This window comes from Falco rusticolus, chromosome 3, assembly GCF_015220075.1.
Source record: "Falco rusticolus isolate bFalRus1 chromosome 3, bFalRus1.pri, whole genome shotgun sequence".
Taxonomy (NCBI): domain Eukaryota; kingdom Metazoa; phylum Chordata; class Aves; order Falconiformes; family Falconidae; genus Falco; species Falco rusticolus.
In genome coordinates, this window is record NC_051189.1 from 98,129,920 (window position 1) to 98,148,386 (window position 18,467).

The 18,467-nt window shown below is 38.2% G+C and overlaps 1 protein-coding gene across 7 annotated transcripts in view; it reads right to left on the reverse strand.

Annotated features, from left to right (window-relative positions):
- Positions 1 to 18,467, reverse strand: part of KIF13A (kinesin family member 13A) — a 119,449-nt gene that overhangs the window by 54,632 nt on the left and 46,350 nt on the right. For 6 of the 7 annotated variants that reach the window (XM_037380092.1, XM_037380087.1, XM_037380086.1 and 3 more), the window contains exons 3-6: positions 17,319 to 17,331; positions 10,441 to 10,501; positions 1,268 to 1,360; positions 630 to 810 (exon numbers count right to left, since the gene is read on the reverse strand). In XM_037380092.1, coding sequence (XP_037235989.1) covers positions 630 to 810; positions 1,268 to 1,360; positions 10,441 to 10,501; positions 17,319 to 17,331 — 348 coding nt within the window. The remainder of the gene's footprint in view (positions 1 to 629; positions 811 to 1,267; positions 1,361 to 10,440; positions 10,502 to 17,318; positions 17,332 to 18,467) is intronic. The other variant, XM_037380089.1, reaches the window with a different exon arrangement.

Genomic DNA, 18,467 nt, shown 5'->3' on the forward strand with positions numbered 1-18,467 from the left:
TAACTCTCAAATCTACCTTTTTAAACTAACTTGCATACTTCTTCACCTAGGGCAATTATATTCAAGAATCAAAAATATACACCTCATGTATCAATGCTCAGCCTAAAACCCCCCTATCTAACTATTTCTCGTCTAGACACCTCCAAGCCAGAGAACCTAACCAGTACTTTTGTGTAGACAAAACTGAAAAGAGTGCCATGAGTATATTCTGAGGTGTTACCCTTCCACATTCAAAAAGCTCAACATCTAAACCATGAGAACCAAGTTGAAAATAAGCTTCAAACTCCTCCTAGTTGATGAAAATTGTTACCTGAATACAGTCCGGTTCATATGGCAAAACCACCCCAGAACTTCCCTGCACAGTCTTGCTTTCTGGTAGTACACTACTTCATACAGTATTTGTTTGCATCATTAAGATGGTATCCTAATTCTGAATTGATCCACACCAGTTACTACTTCATATACAAGATTTACCAGATCTTCTTTCTGGTGTTTGGTATCTAATCCTTTCTAAAAAAATCATACAAATATACATTCTGAACAAGCCTCAAGGATTTCCAGAAGTGATTTCTACTGTTACAGTTTCAGACAAAAATAAGGAAGCTGTGGGGGAGAGTGAAGCTACTCACCCTTTTGGGTCAAGCAGATCTCTGACTTTCTCATTGTAGATTTCCATATAGGACACTTCGACTTTAAAAGTATGAGATTCATTTTCTTCCACAGAGATTCTCTGAAATAAAGCACAACAGAGCCGTGGGATCAGACCCAGCTGCTCTGCATTGCCCATCATTGAAAAGGATTTTCCTGAACCTAAAGGAAAAAAGGAGAAGAAAATGCTTTAGAACGTAGTCTCTCTACTTATTTGTTCATGAAGCATGTTTTAATCCTCTTTATTCTTCCAGAAGCGTGTATCAGAACAACATGACATGCTATTCCAGACAGACGGTACATTCTTTGGACTACACGGTACAGGTAAACAAAAAGAGAAATTATCTTAAAGGTTTCTTTGAGCAGGGCTGACTGAAGGAGCCTTCGGTATGAACTTCTCCTTTCAGGCTTTGAAAGTGGCCCTGGCAGGTAGTAACGAGGAACATATAAAGGAAGCTGCTTTAAGAACTTTACATCATCACTGGCTGTGCTAAATGTTTGACATTTAGCATGATATTTCAAAATACATTTTTAAACTATCATCTAGCTTAATATTTTTGTTCTTCTCACTTCCCATGTACACAAAAAGTGTTCTTCCCCTTTAGCACAGGAGACTCACCTGTCTGTCCATAGGCAAAAATACAAGCATTATATCCCTGAAAGGCCTTTTCAAGAATTCCTTCTCCAAGGCACTTGAACACCACTTCTTGACCTAGAAAAAAATTAAGTTTATTTTAAATTTAATAACAGACTGAAATTTACTAAAAACAAGAAAAAAAAAGGTTTGCAAATTATTTTTTACTATTGAGTGCACTGATGAACAAATTATTTCAACATACAACTGAATGACAAGTTCAAAGCTGTTGCCTGAAACGAGTGTAACAGCTACTGCTTCTGTGTTTAAATACATTGCTTTAATATTAATAAATAGATATTTTCCTGTGAAAGGAGCAGTTCTTCAAAAGGTAATATGTAAGCTGAATGCTTAGAGGAAACAGATGTCTAAATTTGATAATTAATATACATCCCTTAACCACAAACTATACCCAGAAGAGTTCTGTAACAGAATTGCAATGAAATCTATTAGCAAACTAGGATATTAGAGGTGCAACAAATATTATGCTAGAAATAGTAATAGTTGCTCTCTTGCAAACTGGCCTCAAGTTTCACCATAAGCTATTACAATTCACCCGGTGTCAAGGTGATGCTGGAACCAAGATAAAAGTATTCCAACGACATTCAGGGAGGAAATGCGTATTAGGAGGCTGTGAGACTTCAACAGAGCTGTGTGAGGATAATTCTGCCAAGTCCACCATTTTAAACACCAGCTGCAAAATTTCATAGTCTGAAAATTGTCTCCCAGTGCCGGGTAGATTTTAGATGTACTTCAACCTCTCAGACGAAGAAGAAAATAGGCATCATGGCTGTTTAATAGAAAAGCTCAGAATTTGTACACAAAAAGGGTCAATGGGATGTCTGCTTGGAGTTCTGATCACACAGAATCACAGCAGTTGTGTGTACATCCAAACCAAGCAGAGCTGAGCTAAGGACAGTATTTACACACCTTCTGATGTTTGGTTTAAACTTACATTCGCTGTCTGGCGACTTTCTGAACAGCTACGATCAGTTGCATCTCTCGTTTTGGTGAGTTAAGTTTCAGCAGTTGTCAGTTATAAGAAATTATTTTGTACAGTGGATGCACTAGTGACTTCCACAGTTCTCAAAATGGAACATACCGGCATTAAAAAAAAAATAATAAAATCTAGCTATACATTTATACATCACATGAGATTATTTATATTCCATGATCCCTAAGTAATTGGTAGCCCAGAAAATTCCTGCAGAACAGCCTGAGGAATGACTGTAGAATGATTTACAGGCATATAAATAGCACTAAAAAGTACTATATCACTTTTATTTTCCTTTAACCTATTTTCTCTTCTGCTCTAAAGGAAAAGCTAGTGCAGCGGTGCCCTATCAAATGTTCTTTGTGTATCTTTCCCGTTGAATTTCTAAAACTCTGAATACAGGAATTAAAACCAGAGGAGAATCTGCTGTACTCTGGAGTAACTCCATCTCCTTCCTCGTGCACATTCATTCACTTCTCATTCAACTTAGGATCATCTGGTTACTTCATAATATCTATGGTGAGAGAGCACTGTGGAAATAGCTACAGAGAAACGTTAAACTACTGAAGAACAAACGAAGAAAATTTATCAGTGGAAGTTTTTAATAACAATGTGGAACAGACAAAAATTTGCTTTCAAACCAGCTCCTGAGGACCCATTTTGAACCTACCAAAGAGGCAGGGAGCCACTTACCACCTTGCTGAGGCAAGAATGCAAAAATCAAGCAAAGATTGAAGCCGAGTATAATTATTAAGAGAAAAAAAGCACATATACTCTGCAATGATTATGAGTGGAGAATAAAACCATTTATCAGAAGAGGGACAAACTTGGATTACCCACTTCTAACCAGCAATAAACCAGTAACCTCTTCCATGTTTCCCAAGGAAAAGAGCAGATAGCAAGATGTTATAAAACTGCACAGTCATGATAACCGTAAGATGACCTACAAAATTCCCCACCGATAAATACCAGAGACAGAAGCCAGCCTGAATCTCCCAGGCAAAGCTGAATATTTTCTTTTCCAGAAGAAATTTAATTTTCGAACAGTCAACAAACAGAAAGTCGATCAGACAGTGATACATAACTCTAAAATGGTATTTTTATTACAGTTTTTAAGAGCTCATCAATACCACCACAGACAAATAGGTCATTAAAGAGCGATGTTCACAGTAACCAGTCGAAGTATCATGGGAGAAAATTTGTTTTGTTTTTAAGTGCACTCACAGAAAAGTACACAAGACGTTAAACTTCAATTATGGGTATTTTAATTCATTTGCTAATGCAGTGCCTTGTTGAGGGTAACAGCGTATCATCTGTGAGATTTTAATATTTTTCATTACAAAACCTCAATGCTTCCCCCATGAATTTTATTAGTGGGTTTGCAAACCGATTACAAAATCTGTATTACCCAGAATTATATCTATGTGCACTTATGGTCACAAGAAATAATCCATTTCCTTTGCCTACGCTACTGCATTTTTGCTTTGCTAAATAAACCTGCAATGCCTGCAAATAATACTTTTGCTTATTTACAGGTCTTTTCTTCCACAGATACCTAGTTTTTAAAGAGGTAAGCTGGGGGTTTGAAATTGACTTAATTTACAGAAAAAGGGAAAAATAGATGGGAAAAAAATTACTCAGTTAACAGAAATATTTCCCCTACACCAACATTTATTGCCTTTAACACTGCTAGGTGTGAAACGCTACTAACACACTGTTAGGGATGCTCTGCTAATCAAAATCCAAGAAACACTGGTGGATGCCCGCTCGGCTCTGAAGATGTACTGGAAAGCAACATCAAAACAAGACGGAAACCTTTTCTGCTTTCACCGGGCAGTTCTAACTGTCTTCATACCTTCAAGACATTATCTGAACATTCTGACAATTACAACTGCAAGCCTGATGCCAACATCCAGTTTCTCAGAAAGCCACTTCTAACAGCAGACTGACCCAAGAATCTTACCATCTACTCTTAGGACTGAGTATTTTCATGTGTTCAGCACTCTGACAGGCTCTTGACATTCTTCCATAAACATATAAACCAAGATAATAAACATTTATTTTATAGCAATAACCATACTAAAGATATTGATGATTTCTGCATTCAAAATTGTACCTGTGGCTTACCTGAAAGCTAAAGGAAACCCTTCCTCCTCTTAGGTTTACATTTTTAACCTACATATATTCCTGGAACTTTCTAATGCCATGCTTGTGCTATTACCATACATCAAGGGTGTTTAGTACAACACTTTGAAGTTAAAAGTTTTTTTCACTTTACCTACATTTCAATGGTAAAAATATAAAACGAAGTAAAGATAGAAAGATATGGCAATGCACAATTTAATAGTGGCTATTATTACTAACAACTCTAAAATAAAACCTTCACATTATCTACCCACAGAGCAGCATTTCAAAATCTTAGTTTGAATCTCTAAGCCAGCATGAATTATTAAAACATTTAAATTTGTAAAATATGAAAGATAATAAAAAAATCCCTGAAAATAAAAATAAATACATACCCTGACATGCAAAAATACAACATCGATAATTTTCAGAATGAGATATTTAAGTATTCTCTCCTACATCTCTATGCTCGTTCCCCTTTTCTTCCTCCCAAATCATCCCCTTACAGTTTCTGATGCCCCGCTCGGGAGATGTGAGGTGACAGCAATCTTAGGGAAACCTGCGTGTTGCAGAGGAATCCTAGGACATGTTCTCAGAATCTGCAGAATGAAGCTATTTACAAATAACGTTCAGACATTCTCAAGTTGGCTAGACTCGTGACAGTAGACGCAGAAGAGAAAGAAGAAAAGGGAGGGGAGGAAAAAAGGTCATACCCTTTCCAACAGAACTCCCTTTTGAAAAGGCAGTTAGCACTTAGTACCTTTCCTAAGACCTGCTCACTAGGGCCAGGCTCATTCAAGAGGTACTGCAACAAAAATTTGTTTCAGTGTCTGGTTTATAGATGTCTAGCATTTCTGGTTCACAACAACTTGTCGATCTGAAATAGGGCTAATTGTCTCATGGCAGCACAGATTAATTCAGCCAGGCTGTGACTGCAAGGTTATGACACATCTCTGTCCTGACACACCCCCCCTTACACAGCAGAAATTGCTAGAGCCAAGTAACAGCTTATGTTCAACACTGAAAAATCAACTCTCTTGATGGCTTAATCTCTAACCTAGAACACTTTAATAGGCAAATCTTGACAGAAATAAACTGCAGTTGCTTCCATGATCCAATAGCTAAAATAAAACTTGATCTGTGGAGATTAGAATTATTAAAAGCTCTGGAGATAAGAGTTTTAAAAGAATCTCCCTAAAATGGGAAGATGCCTACAGTTCACCTTAACAAGAACCTAACGGCACAACAGCTAGGATTGTCTGACTACTGCAGCCCAATGCTGCAGTACTGATAAAGCACTGGAGTCTTTAATGTTCAAAGCGTTAACCAACTAAAAGGTCTCCAGTGCTTCAAATTAGGTACTGCAACATCTATGTTTTAAGTGCCTGACCCATACAGCACTAAAATCATACAGAATAGCTAAGGTTCCCCCCAAATGCACAGGTCAGGTGTCAGCTGCATGACACAAAATTAAGTCCTATATACTATGTAGAGTCTCTTCATAAGGGGAAAAAAAAAAAAAAGTCAAGGAAACAAAGGGATAGGTTTCTCCACTGTAACAGCTTAAATGTTAGTCAGAACTACAGACAGACGCTCATGTCTGCTCAAAATCCACCTCTTACGATGTCTCACGAGGGCAGAAGCATACAGTTCTTTAAGCCAATTGCCTGGTTCGTTTCCTGTTAAATCAGCCCCTGAAAGAGCAGTAGTCAGCATACGTATCGCCTATAAAATCAAAGCTTAGCCCAAAGACAAGTGTTTAGGCTTTCAGGACAACGCAGCCTGCAGAAACAGAGGTGAGATTTTAGGCCAAACGTGATGCAGCTTAGGGAGTTTAAGAAAAATCCACGGACGAGTCAATATAGCATGGGGTCCTTGGAATGGACATGCCTAAGCGCTCAGTATTTATACCATCTCTCGAATGCTTCCCAAACTGAAGGGTTTCTTCCCTTCCTTTTAAAAACCCACTTCACTGCAGACTTCAACAGGCTCTTACTGTTGTCCAGGCTTGTAAAAATAATTCTTTGTTCTTATCTGTAAGAATTTCTCAATGTACTCCTCTTAACCAAAATGTCAAGCTGTTTTTTGTCTCTGTGAGTTTTCCAAGGCAAGCAGGTGTGTCCTTATCCACGAACTGACTCTTGACCCATTCAAGTCAAGAAACAGACAGCAATAAGAAGCTATTTTGCTTACTCTCAAAACGCCTGTCCTATAGCCTGTAAGGCAAAGCTCATCCCTTTTCCAGATCAAAGCAAACTCATTCTGTCCTACAACCAAATCCCCTCCCTCCTCAAAAATCTACTCCATTGAACTATTACTTTTTAAGCTGTTTTTTCTTCCTTTCTGATAAGTTTCCTATTCTTGCCAAATTCCCAACTATGTCTTCAGAATTAAACCATCAGAAAAAAGGTGCAAGAACAATCATGTGATGATCAGCACAAATTCAGTGGTTTGTAACCACTCCTTGCCTGGAACCACACAGCCACAAATGGTATGGAAACATGCTGCATCAGTATTCAGAGAACTACCTGCTAACTGGTTAAAGAAAACCAACAAACAAGCCAGAACAAAAAAAATACTACCCCCTCTTAATAACACTGATTATAAACACTTCATTTTCAGTCTTTACAGCAATTCAGAGGGCGGTCTGCATCTTGCAATCCCTAAGATGGGATACCAAGTTGTTAAAGAGCCTCCATCTCTTGCAGCATCTGAAACCAAAGTGCCTCTTCCACCAAGGTATTGTAAAGAGCTCACTCCCCTTCCGTGCTCCGGACTCCCTGCTGGTTTTGAGAGACACGGTCCCTGCAAGGACCGCTTCAAAGATGCCCTCTAGATGTTTTTTGTCACATTAAGGTTACCTTCACTGTTTCTGTTAATGATATTGCTAGATCACTTTAGAATTTTAGAACCCAATTTCCACTTCAGTGGAAAAAAAAAGAAAGTAAAAAAGCAGCTCTGCTTCCAACAGCAACAATCCCCATGTTTTCAAATGCTGGAAAAAGAAAGCAAGATTCAAACTGGAATAAGATCCCTCACACTTCCTGAACATAAGTTCAGAAAGAAAATCAGTACGTACAAAATAAGCCTCATGTTCAGCCAAAAAAAGTTGAAGATATCTCACAGAATAGTTTATTGTAAGAGAAAGAGATGCCTCATACCATTTCAGGGTCAACTCTGCTCCCCCACAGCCTGAAAATTGTTGCCAGTTGCCCATGCGATTAAGTTTATTCAAACAACAACCTCTCTCATGCAAAAACTATTAATAAGTGCTGGTAGTAGTACAGATCAATCAGCAAAGTGAAAAATGAAGCCAGACCATAATCATATATAATAGCTTCAAGTATCCTGTAACAAATGTAATTTCAAGGACAGCACAAACTTCAGTTTTGTTGACATTAAAAAAAAAAAATAACATGGAAGAGTTATCCATATAAGTCTGAATTCTGTGTTGACTTATGTTGTCTGTGGCACACACCATTCCCTGGGTTTTCCAATATCCCACATGTCAATCGACAAGACCTTTAACATAGCATAATATACACAACAATAGAACAATTCAACATAATGCAATATGAGCATGTTTTGGTTTTGTGCAGAGAGCCATGACTGACAGGGCAGTCTTGTTAAACGTCTCACTGTCACATCTTCCACTGTGTTTCTGTGATGCAGATAAAAAGGTTTTTCAGGTAATTAGATTTGTCTCACTGTTTTTATTTCAAGAATTTTACTTAAGCTTGAAGCTCATGTATTAACATATTTACAAGCACTCTGGACTTAGCTTTCAAGCTTTATACATGTTCCCTTCTAACTGTGCAACTAATCACTGCTCTTGCCAATGACGTTAAACTTTCGCATACACAGAGTTACTTCGGGCAGTGAGCATTTAATGCATCGGTCTAGCTTCTGGATCAGCATCCCCCTTCTGCAGTCCAGCATCCAACCAAGAAATTACAGTTTAGCTCAAAAACTCAGGCTGATGGATGACTCCTTTGGACTCTTGAAGCTTGTTAATTCTGTAACAGTCTCTGGACACAGATAGACAATTTGCAAGGTGTCTAGGACACGGGGCAAAGGAATTATCAAAAATCCCAAGCTAAACCAGTTACAATATTTTTCTGTTTAGTACAGTAATTCAGGACAAGCTGTGAAAAAGATTTAGGGTACCTTAATACTACAGATACATAAAAACTGAAATCTTGCCATTTTTGGCATTTGGTTTGTTGGCTCAAACAAGAAATGCTACTGTACTATAGAATACTATAGAACAGTATCACTTCATGCACAGGCAAGTGAACAAGTCAACAACCTAGTAACTTAGGCCTGAAACAATTTTATTTTGTTTTGTTTTTTACTTTTATTTTGATATTCTGCCAAATTCATTATGTTCTAGAACATGAGGGCTGGAAGTCACAAGTTAATTTCAAGACCATACAAAATAAAAAAGTAAAATCAGTGAAAGCATTGTGGGTTTTTTATATGCCCTGAAGCTCACATTCTTAACATATTTCTGAAAAAAACCCAAGGAAAACAGTTTTGGGGTTTTCTTCCCAGCAGGAACATTATCTGGAATGAGCAAAAGAACACCTTATAGCTTTCTGGCCAGTAAGAAAATGCAAGAGTTGTGGACAACAGCTTTCTAGCGTCCAGTCCAACACGACGTTCAACTGTATACAGATAATAAAACTTCAGCACTCAGATTAAGACAGATTCAATGCTAATTTCTGAAACAGGCCAGAGAAATCTAATTTTTATTCAAATTAAAAATATATCGACCTACAATCCCACTGAATTCACCTGGAGATGGGTTAAACAGATAGAAACCAGTTTAACTGGTCAGGGGTGTTTCTCCAGTCTGTCTCTTCTCTACAAGTGGTCAGTACCACCGTGCACCCCACCAAAGGCACAGCTCCCACCTGCACACGGGAGGCACACGGGGCCAACATCTGGGTGCATAATACCGCCTCTTTCCTTGATAAGGAGATGGAGGCATGCGGGCACAAAAGCAGCTCTGCATGCTTTGACGGCTCTGCCTGCCTGAGCTATGCATACTGTCCAGTGCAGACACAGTTACTGAAAGATGAAGAGACACAGAACTTTTTTTCCTGAAGAAACCCAGCTTCACTCAGGCAAGACAGACACACAGTGGAATCTATGATCCAGTGCAACCCCTATGGTTTCGGATTCGATACCAGAAGCTGCAGCAGTCAGCGATATATTTTAACAGAAGTATATGACAGTTAATTTATTAGACCACTGATCTCAAACTTTGATCTAATTAACCCTATCAACCTTCACGATTTCTTATGTGCCACAAAACTTCAACGTGAATAACTAAACAGAATGCTGCTTTTATTTCTCCTTTCCATGGGACCACAGCCTTGAAATGCCACTGTTCAGAGCCGTCTCCTTCAAAACTTAAAAAAAGTCCTCTTATAAAGCATGAATATGCTAATACACAAATCCTGTTATGAGAAAACTAACTACTGAGATTACAGTCTTGCCTGGATTATCCAGCTTTTGGGAGGAAGAAGTCACAAAGCTGATCACTCAAAAACATCAGGGGTCTGAATGACTGGACTATGAATGACTTAAGAGACCTGAAATAACCACACTGTCTGAGAAGAACACGTTTTATTCCTCTCTCATGCATGGGAATGCAGAGTATTGAAAACTGACATGCTTATCACTAGCATTAGTTGGAAATAATTCTGATGCAGAACTGAAATCTTGTTTTAAGTGACAGAAACAATCCTCGCAAAAGGCTCTTCCAGGGGATGAAAAAAGAACACTATAGCTTAGATGTAAAACCATTCCTCCTGAACAGTGTACTGGGCACCTTAAAGCTTTCATTCTTTTCAAACTAAGGCAGTAGCACTCATAAGACTCAAACCCTGAAAAAAATGAGTATTTTCTTCTGTGAAGCTGTCACTTAAGCACACGGTACAAAATGCAAAAAACCTCCACAAAAAAAAAAGCCCCTAAGCTGTCATATGTTCTCAAATTATTTATACTGTCAAATGTTCAGAAAATTGTTTACCTGCATATTTTGTGGTGTTTGATTCATCCATGGACCAGAAGCAGTGATCAAAGGCAAACACCTGTAGAAGCACATAAGATGAAAATGAGGAACTCTGGCTACAAGACATTTCTCGAAGCAGTACAAATCCATGACTGTTTAACTGCAGTTAGGCTTACTGTTTCTATGGATCCTAAATCAGAACTGTAAAAAGGCTTCATCAGCAGGAATAATTTTGGGAAATCTCGATAGCTGCAGAACCACAACACTTCTTTTCTAGCTCCATTATACACAATACTGCTTACTGTATCCCTTATTACAGATTTCAAAGCACAGTCAAAACCCAATAATTTTCTCCACTCTTCTCCACGCACTAATGCTGACAAAAGTTTCTGCCAACAGTAATGAAACAGCACCAAAAAGACTCAATATACAGAATTTGGTGAGATGACTACTTAGCAGACATCAATATAAGATGCACAAAAGTTTTACCACATATTGGACTTCTAATGTTCAAAGAAGAGCATTACTACTTTCAAGCCCTATGAAGCAAATAAATAGTATCAGATCACCTGCCTAAAATAAAGAGTACAGTATTGGATCTCAGTAGAGGAAGCTCAAAAACTACAAATAGAAAATACAACTCTATTAAGCAAGCTATCAGAGCCTTCTCTCATGAAAAGACTAAATATCATTTTAGTCAAGACTTCTGGCTGAGTAGAAATTGAATGAAATTCGATGTTGTGCTCCTGAAATAGTGTCCTGTAAAACTACTTAACATGTTGGGATTTGATTTAAGTTACTTCTTTGCATTTCAAAGAGGTTAGTGTATTTTTATACACTGTATTATATATATATAATATTTTTGTTTTGACAGCTTTATACAGCCACAAACACACTTCAAGCTGCAGTGTATTTTCTACATTTTACCATGGTAAACTGACTGTGGATGAGTTAGTGATACAGATTCTGTTTATATTTTTTCTTGGGGGGGGGGGGGGGGGGGGGGAGGTCCCAAGAGATGGGGGAAAAAAACAAACAACCCTTCTCTATTAAAACTTTGCCTGGGCCAAGATTTTCTTTATCTGGTCCTCCAACAGCTGACCTCCTTAGTGAGACAAACCATGAAAGTCGATGTAGAGCAAGCGCCACAGGCTTTATTAGCAGAAACGCCAAATTCCCTGTGACACAAACCCTGAAGTGAAGAAAGAAGATGGATCATTTCCTTTTGGCTTTTGGGGATGTAGAACATCTTGGATTCCCTGCTATTGCAGAATTACTTTGCAATCTAATCTATATATTTATTGTAACCTAACTCTTCCCAAAATGACTGTTGCTGCAAATATTCCGGAGGATAAAACCAAGTGGCACAGTAACCTCACCTTCTTCTCCTTCCCCAAATTAATGCAGAACACATCAAATAGGCTGAGAGAAGACTCCATACTGAGACAACATTTAGCTTACAAGAGTGAAATGCGTTCTGGAATTCCCTTCTGAAGGGAAAACAAACAAACAACCCCCCCCATAATTCTAATAATCTAACAGGGAGGTCTGAGTCACCTCCTGCAGCACAAATAGAGCCAACATCATGAGTCAGAACATCCCCTGATGTGACTGAGTCCAAGATGTAGTTTTGCCACTGAACTGCAAGCAGAATGCAGGGGTTACTTCACCTTATCTTCAGATCTCCACATAAGCAGAGAGCATTTTCAATTACTTCTGTGCATTTGTTCATTGTGCTTCAAATCTGAGCATAAAAAACTCTGTCATTAATAAGAATGCTCTAACCCTTTTCCTAACTTTTCTAGTCCAAGAACTACTGCTTCTCTTCTCACATTCCACTTCTACAGAAGTTTTCCTCACAAGACTTGGTAACGATACCTAATTTTGCAGTGATCAAAAAGCAAGCAGTTCAATTATAAAAAAAACAACCAATCACCCAACTGTAAGGATCCAAATCTACCAGTTTCAAGTGGGAAGAATGGCTAAGTGCTGTCTGCAGTGGATCACACAGCCCGGTTAAAAAGGTTACTCAGCCATACATGCTCATGTGTAATGACTTAAATGTCAATACAGAAGTACTGCAGGCCAATTTAATCTATTGTCCTACACATTTTCCCCTTGGTTAACGTGGAAAATCATGACAGGATTGTTCAATGACTCCTAATTTAAACACTGATCTTGCAAAGAGACTTCAAAAATTAAAACATGTTCTCAGAGCCAAGTGTTTGTTACAGAAAAGCAGTTTTTATTTGGATTTTTTTTAAAGGTAAAAATTGGTCAGACTGATTTTGAAAAATTCAAAAATAGTTATGCAATAGAGGAAGAAAATGATATCTCAAGACAACCCAAATATAAATATAGCATTTTAGTATGTTTTTATACTAAACATAAAGTCAGGGCATGGACTTGGTTTATTTATAAAATTTGTTCTGGAAAACTGCCAAATCCTTCTAATAGAAGTAACAAGATTACTTTTTTAAAAAAAAAAAAAAAAAAAAAAAAGTCTCAGGCAAAAAAGTGGAAGCTGCTGGGGCATGCACTACCTGCAAAACATGTAGAGCAACTGCAGTAAAACTCCCCTCTCCATTAAAACAGGTGGACAAATGTTTAGAAGTTACTTTGGTGACGACAAAACAGCAACCTTGAACATTTGCAAAAACATTAATTTAAGGAAGCATCCAACCCAAGTGATTTTCAAGACAACTCAGACCTTTGGGAAAACAGATTCCAAATGCAAGAATTAACAGAATAAGAAATAAGGCATACAAGCGCAAGAAATTTGGTCCCAATCAGTGAGGCTCTTCCTCCACAAATACATAATGAAGGCATTTTATGGCCAAACCTGAACAGTGACCCCTTTGGTCATCTTTTCTGTACAAAGGTGACACTCCAGTTTATATTTTCCTGACCTGCAGGACGTGCAGTCCCAAGAAGAACGTGCAAGCATACTTGGGGTCAAGATACAGAACTTAAGTTATGATGAGTAAGAAAAATCCCTCTAAGTCTCATCTAAGATGCTCCCTTCCTTCTCCCACCTTCAGTGATTACTCTTCCTTGAAAATGAAAATGGTGCGTATTACTTTTGATAGGTATATGCCGAATAATAATTTTTTTAAATAATTTTTTTCTCCCTAAGATCCATTTCCCTGAAGAAGGTATTAAACCCTCTGTCATTACGACTATCAAAGCTATCAGAAACTGTTAATGCTGAAGTCTCAGACTCAGTAGCTAATTCTCAAACTGGGCATTACTGGGCACTGAAAGTGCCTATTTTGCTTTTTGAAGAAAGCAACAATCTTTACCAACTTATATCAAAACTGTGTCAACTAACTGTACCAAAACTGCTATTGAAATGTATTTGAACAGAGATCTGTGAGGGCGGCGAGGCGCTGGCCCAGGCTGCCCAGAGCAGCTGTGTGTGCCCCATCCCTGGCAGTGACCAAGGCCAGGCTGGATGGGGCTGGGAGCAGCCTGGGCTGGTGGGGGGTGTCCCTGCCCATGGCAGGGTGATGGGAACTAGGTGATCTTTAAAGTTCCTTCCAACCCAAACCATTCTGTGATTCCATGATCTGTGACAAACAGAACTTTTTAAACTTCAAGCAACCTCTGCGAATTAATTTTGAAGTACATTTTGGAAAATCTATTCCATTTAGGCATTTTTAACATTAAAAGAAAAAAATGCAAATATTTTTTTGTTGGAAACTCAAAGTTTAAAATTGCTACCTGTATCTCCACTAAGATTTCTTGAACTTTCAGTTATTCTTCTAAGAATTTTGAGTAAGTCTCTGTGGCTCTGTGGATGAGTATTCCTGCTTTCCTACTGCTCTGATGTCAATCCCATAGCCGCTGTACCAGGAAGCTTAACGTATCTTCAGAAGGTAAGCAAAATGGGAAAACCACAGAAGACAGGTGTACACCTACTTCAAGTGTCTGCAGAGGCTGGCATTCAACCACAAGCAGACGTAAGTTCACACAGGTGTTGGCCAGTTCTCACAACCAGACCCAAAATTATTCTGGGCTTGTAAATTATAGCAGGAACTAACAAACAAGCATTAAAATTTTCTCATTTTTGTAAGATTCTATACTTCATAATTCAGCCTAGCTTCTCAAAGAGAAAGCTAGATAAAAGGAAGCTGCCAAGATCCTGCTAGATTAAGGTAATGGCTTCTAAACCAAAAACTTTGAGTGGAGCTAAGGGATCAGCTGGGTGTTTTTTTTTCCCCAGCTCTATTATTCCAGTGTTTAACATAGCATAGTATTTTCAGTGGTGGTGTGATGGTTGTAAAAAAGCTTGGACATTGCATTTTAGACATCTAGAAACAGTCAAATAACAGACAGAACTACAAGTAATGGAATGTGACTCACCAGGACGGATCTTGCATAATTGGAAGTCCCCAGTGAAAATATAAGCTTGAGTATGTACTTGTATATTCATTAAAAGAATTCTAACTCACAAGCACAAACATAGAAAAATGGAGAGTTATGAGAAAAAATTAGCCAGGAGTGCTAGATCCTGGTACTAATGTATCCAGAGTCATTGTTAGCGTGCTCACTACCATAGATATAAGTTATGTAGGCCATTTCTAGGTTATAGAGAACAATACTTGCAGTGTTAATAACCATTAGAAATTAAAAAAAAGACTTGTTCTGGTAACCACAACCTTTCAGTAAAGAAAAGATACAGGGCTTTTTTTCAGATTTTTTCAGCAAATACCTACATCAGTTTAAAGACAGCTGTTGGTTATTATTTTGCCAAGGAGGCAGCTAAAGGTTATGGCTATCACAGCAAAACAAAGTGATGCAGCTCTACACATCCACCACATCAGTGAAAAAATCTGGAATTTTGTCTCAAATTTACCTATACCCATAGCTTAAAATGATATTGCACATTTTAAACTAGAAGCCATTGTGCCTGACTGCTACACACCAGTAACTTCTCACAGAATCAGAAGACAGCCAAGAGTAACTCACATTTTAAATAGCCAAAACAATATTCTGCAGAACTAATTTTTATTAAAGCCCCTATAATCAATGGCTTGAAGAATCAATAATTTTAAGGGTTTATGCATGCAAGTATACTTCAGTGAACCACCTACAGGTAATGACCAACACATCCAATATTAGCTACTTGCCAGATTAAGACAAATGACATAATTAGTTTAGAAAGGAGTCTAATTTCACATTCATTATTAGTTGTTTTGAAGCCTAATCCTCAGTATAGACTAGAGTCTGAGGCTTCCAGCATTTAACAGTGCATTACCCAGACGGAACATAATCCCTAACGTACTGTCTGAGCAGCTATAAAACACTGTGAATGCATAGCTAACATTCAATAGCCATTTCTATCTGACCCACAGATTGCCAATTAAGTATGTTTTGTTTTTACAAAAAAAAAAGGTATGCTGGACTGGTGCAGGTATCGCTTACGCAAGTCTCAGTGAAGCAGTCTGACTTGTAGAGTGGCCTACAGGGCTACCTGGTTGCTAAAATAAAAGCAAGGGAGAACTGAGGAAGGGAAATCTTCATTCACCAGGCAGCTCTTCCTACACCCCTAGTACAACTGCTGATGGAGCTAAGTGGTAAAGCAGATACATTAGGAAATGGCAAAGAAAGTCTACAGCAGTAAGCTTAATGTAAATGGAAGTCAGAGAACCCAGGGTGGGGTGGGGATGGAGCTGGTCACTGTATGACAAGCGCAAGACCTACCACAGGCCTGAAGAAGCACGGGCAGAAATCTGAGGGAGGCCTAGGGCACAGCTTGTAAATCTCAGCTCAGAATAGCCATTTTACCTTTGTCACAAAATTACACTAGAAGCCCAAGATTAGTAATATAGCTCACGTTAAAATAGAGTTTGTTCCATTCTTCCCTGCCTATTGGGAGTAACAATAGTAGTACATGTCAGTTACTGAGATGCTGGCATCTTCTGACACTTAAAAAAATTATTCAAAACAATAGATATTTGAATTATATATTTAAATGCGCACACACATAAAATAGCTGTCTGAACCATAAAGTACATAGATATCCATGTAAGACAGATCTATGGATCAATATCCGTCCCAATTTCTCTTCCCAGAAGCCCTACAGAATGCTCTGCTACACCTGCAGAAGTCACGTCAGACTTGCACGCACTGCTTCTTGAAGATCTACAAACCAAAGAAAATAATGTAAAATAAAACCTTACTCAGAGCCAACTACAGCTTTCTGCTGTGAAAAGTACTATCCAAAAGAGACAGAAAGAATAAAGTTATCATTAGATTGCCAAAGCAAAATACCAATACAGTGTTTTGCATGTGCTGACAGGTAGTTCACACAGTCCTTCCACCCCATCATTGCTACCAGCCCTGTACCAATACTGTATTTGTTATCCCAGTAAAGCTCCTTCTCTATCCTTGTCTCTCCCTTCCCTTGCATTCAAACACCACAGAGAACCTTTTCTAGACAAATTCCAGTGCACTTTGGCCACTTTTACACAAATTAATAAATTTTTGAATATCATCAATTACAAATAAGAAGAGTTTGTTTCTTACTAGATGTATTTTGCCATCTTTTAAAAACAGTATTTTAAGTCTTAAGTAGAATTATGTGCAATTAAATGTTTTACACACAATACTTATTTACTCTTTCAAATGTTTTTATGAATTCATTAAAATCATGGTTTGTTCTGGTCACAGCTTTATGTCATCTGCCTTGCCTGCATGTTAGTTGGATTAAAATGTATTCTTCTGTAATGAAGTCTTTAACTGAGAAGTATAAGGGATAGATTTTTTAAAAAAAGATGTGTTTTCCTTTATCAAAACTGTGTTGATCACATACTGTGGTAACACCCCCAACACTTCTGCATTGCTCAACATTTTCAAGCAGGTACAAATGCAAAAAGAAACAAAATACTTACCTTAGGTGGTTTTCTAGATGATTGGGAAAAAAATAAAAATAAATCGGCAGCGATGATGAGAAGCACGGATACACCATTCACATAAGGGGAAGGGAGGAAAGAAAAAGAAAAGAAACAGTGTCAGTGTACATCATCACTATAACCTGAATATTTTTTTGTAATCCACAATCCATTTAAGAATAATCAGATCAGAAGATATTTATGTAATATACCACAGATATTTTTTTTTAACCAGCAATTACTTTATTACTAATGCAGCCCCACATGAAAAAGAAAGGAAAATGTCAGATTCCTTATAGGTATAAAAATCTAACAGCACTGAGTTCCAGAAGGAAGACAAGCATCTGTTTTGTCATGGAACTCAAAACACCTTTGGTGGCAAACAAACTGAGCCTGCAAACTGGCAGACCAAGGTGCGAGGGTGAAGTCGTGCTGACTTTAGCAGTGCTACCTGCATGCAAGACCAAGGTAAGAGTCAAACAAATGTTTCTTGTAGGGATTACAGAAGTGTAAAGAAAAACAAACCTGTGTTTTCCCCAGCCACTGAAAACCTATGCAAAGCACAGGAAGCCAATGCAAAACCACCATTACCCTTCACACACAACTCCAATGCATGCTGACAGAAACAAAACAGAAACAACAATCCCCCAAACCAAAGACACCAGCTCAGAGTACTTTAACTTGTCCTTAAGTGCTTTTATGCTTATGCGGGCAGCCATATGGCCACAAAGTAAATAAATCAGTTCAGGGTTTTTTGGTGGGATTGGTTTCAACTGAGATTGCTGCCCTGTGTCACTGTGCAGCCCTGTGCTTGCTAATGCCAGTGCAAGAGAGGAAGCAAAAATATGGTGCAGAATTAGACTGACTTAGGCCATTCATGAAAATTACAACCTCAGGCATATGTCTAAATTACGTATTGACATAAGCCTGAAATGATACACAGAAGAAATTTCCACTTGCTCTTCCTATCAAGAAAAAAAAAACCACACAAATGTGGATGAAGAGAAAACACAACCAGAAAAGTCTACAGACAAAACAGCACAAGCAGAGAACACAGTAAGATAAGGAGATGGATTAAAGCTCTGTAACTACCCAGCAACTGACACACTACGCAAAAATCAGATACCACGAGGCTACGGCCTCAGTGCA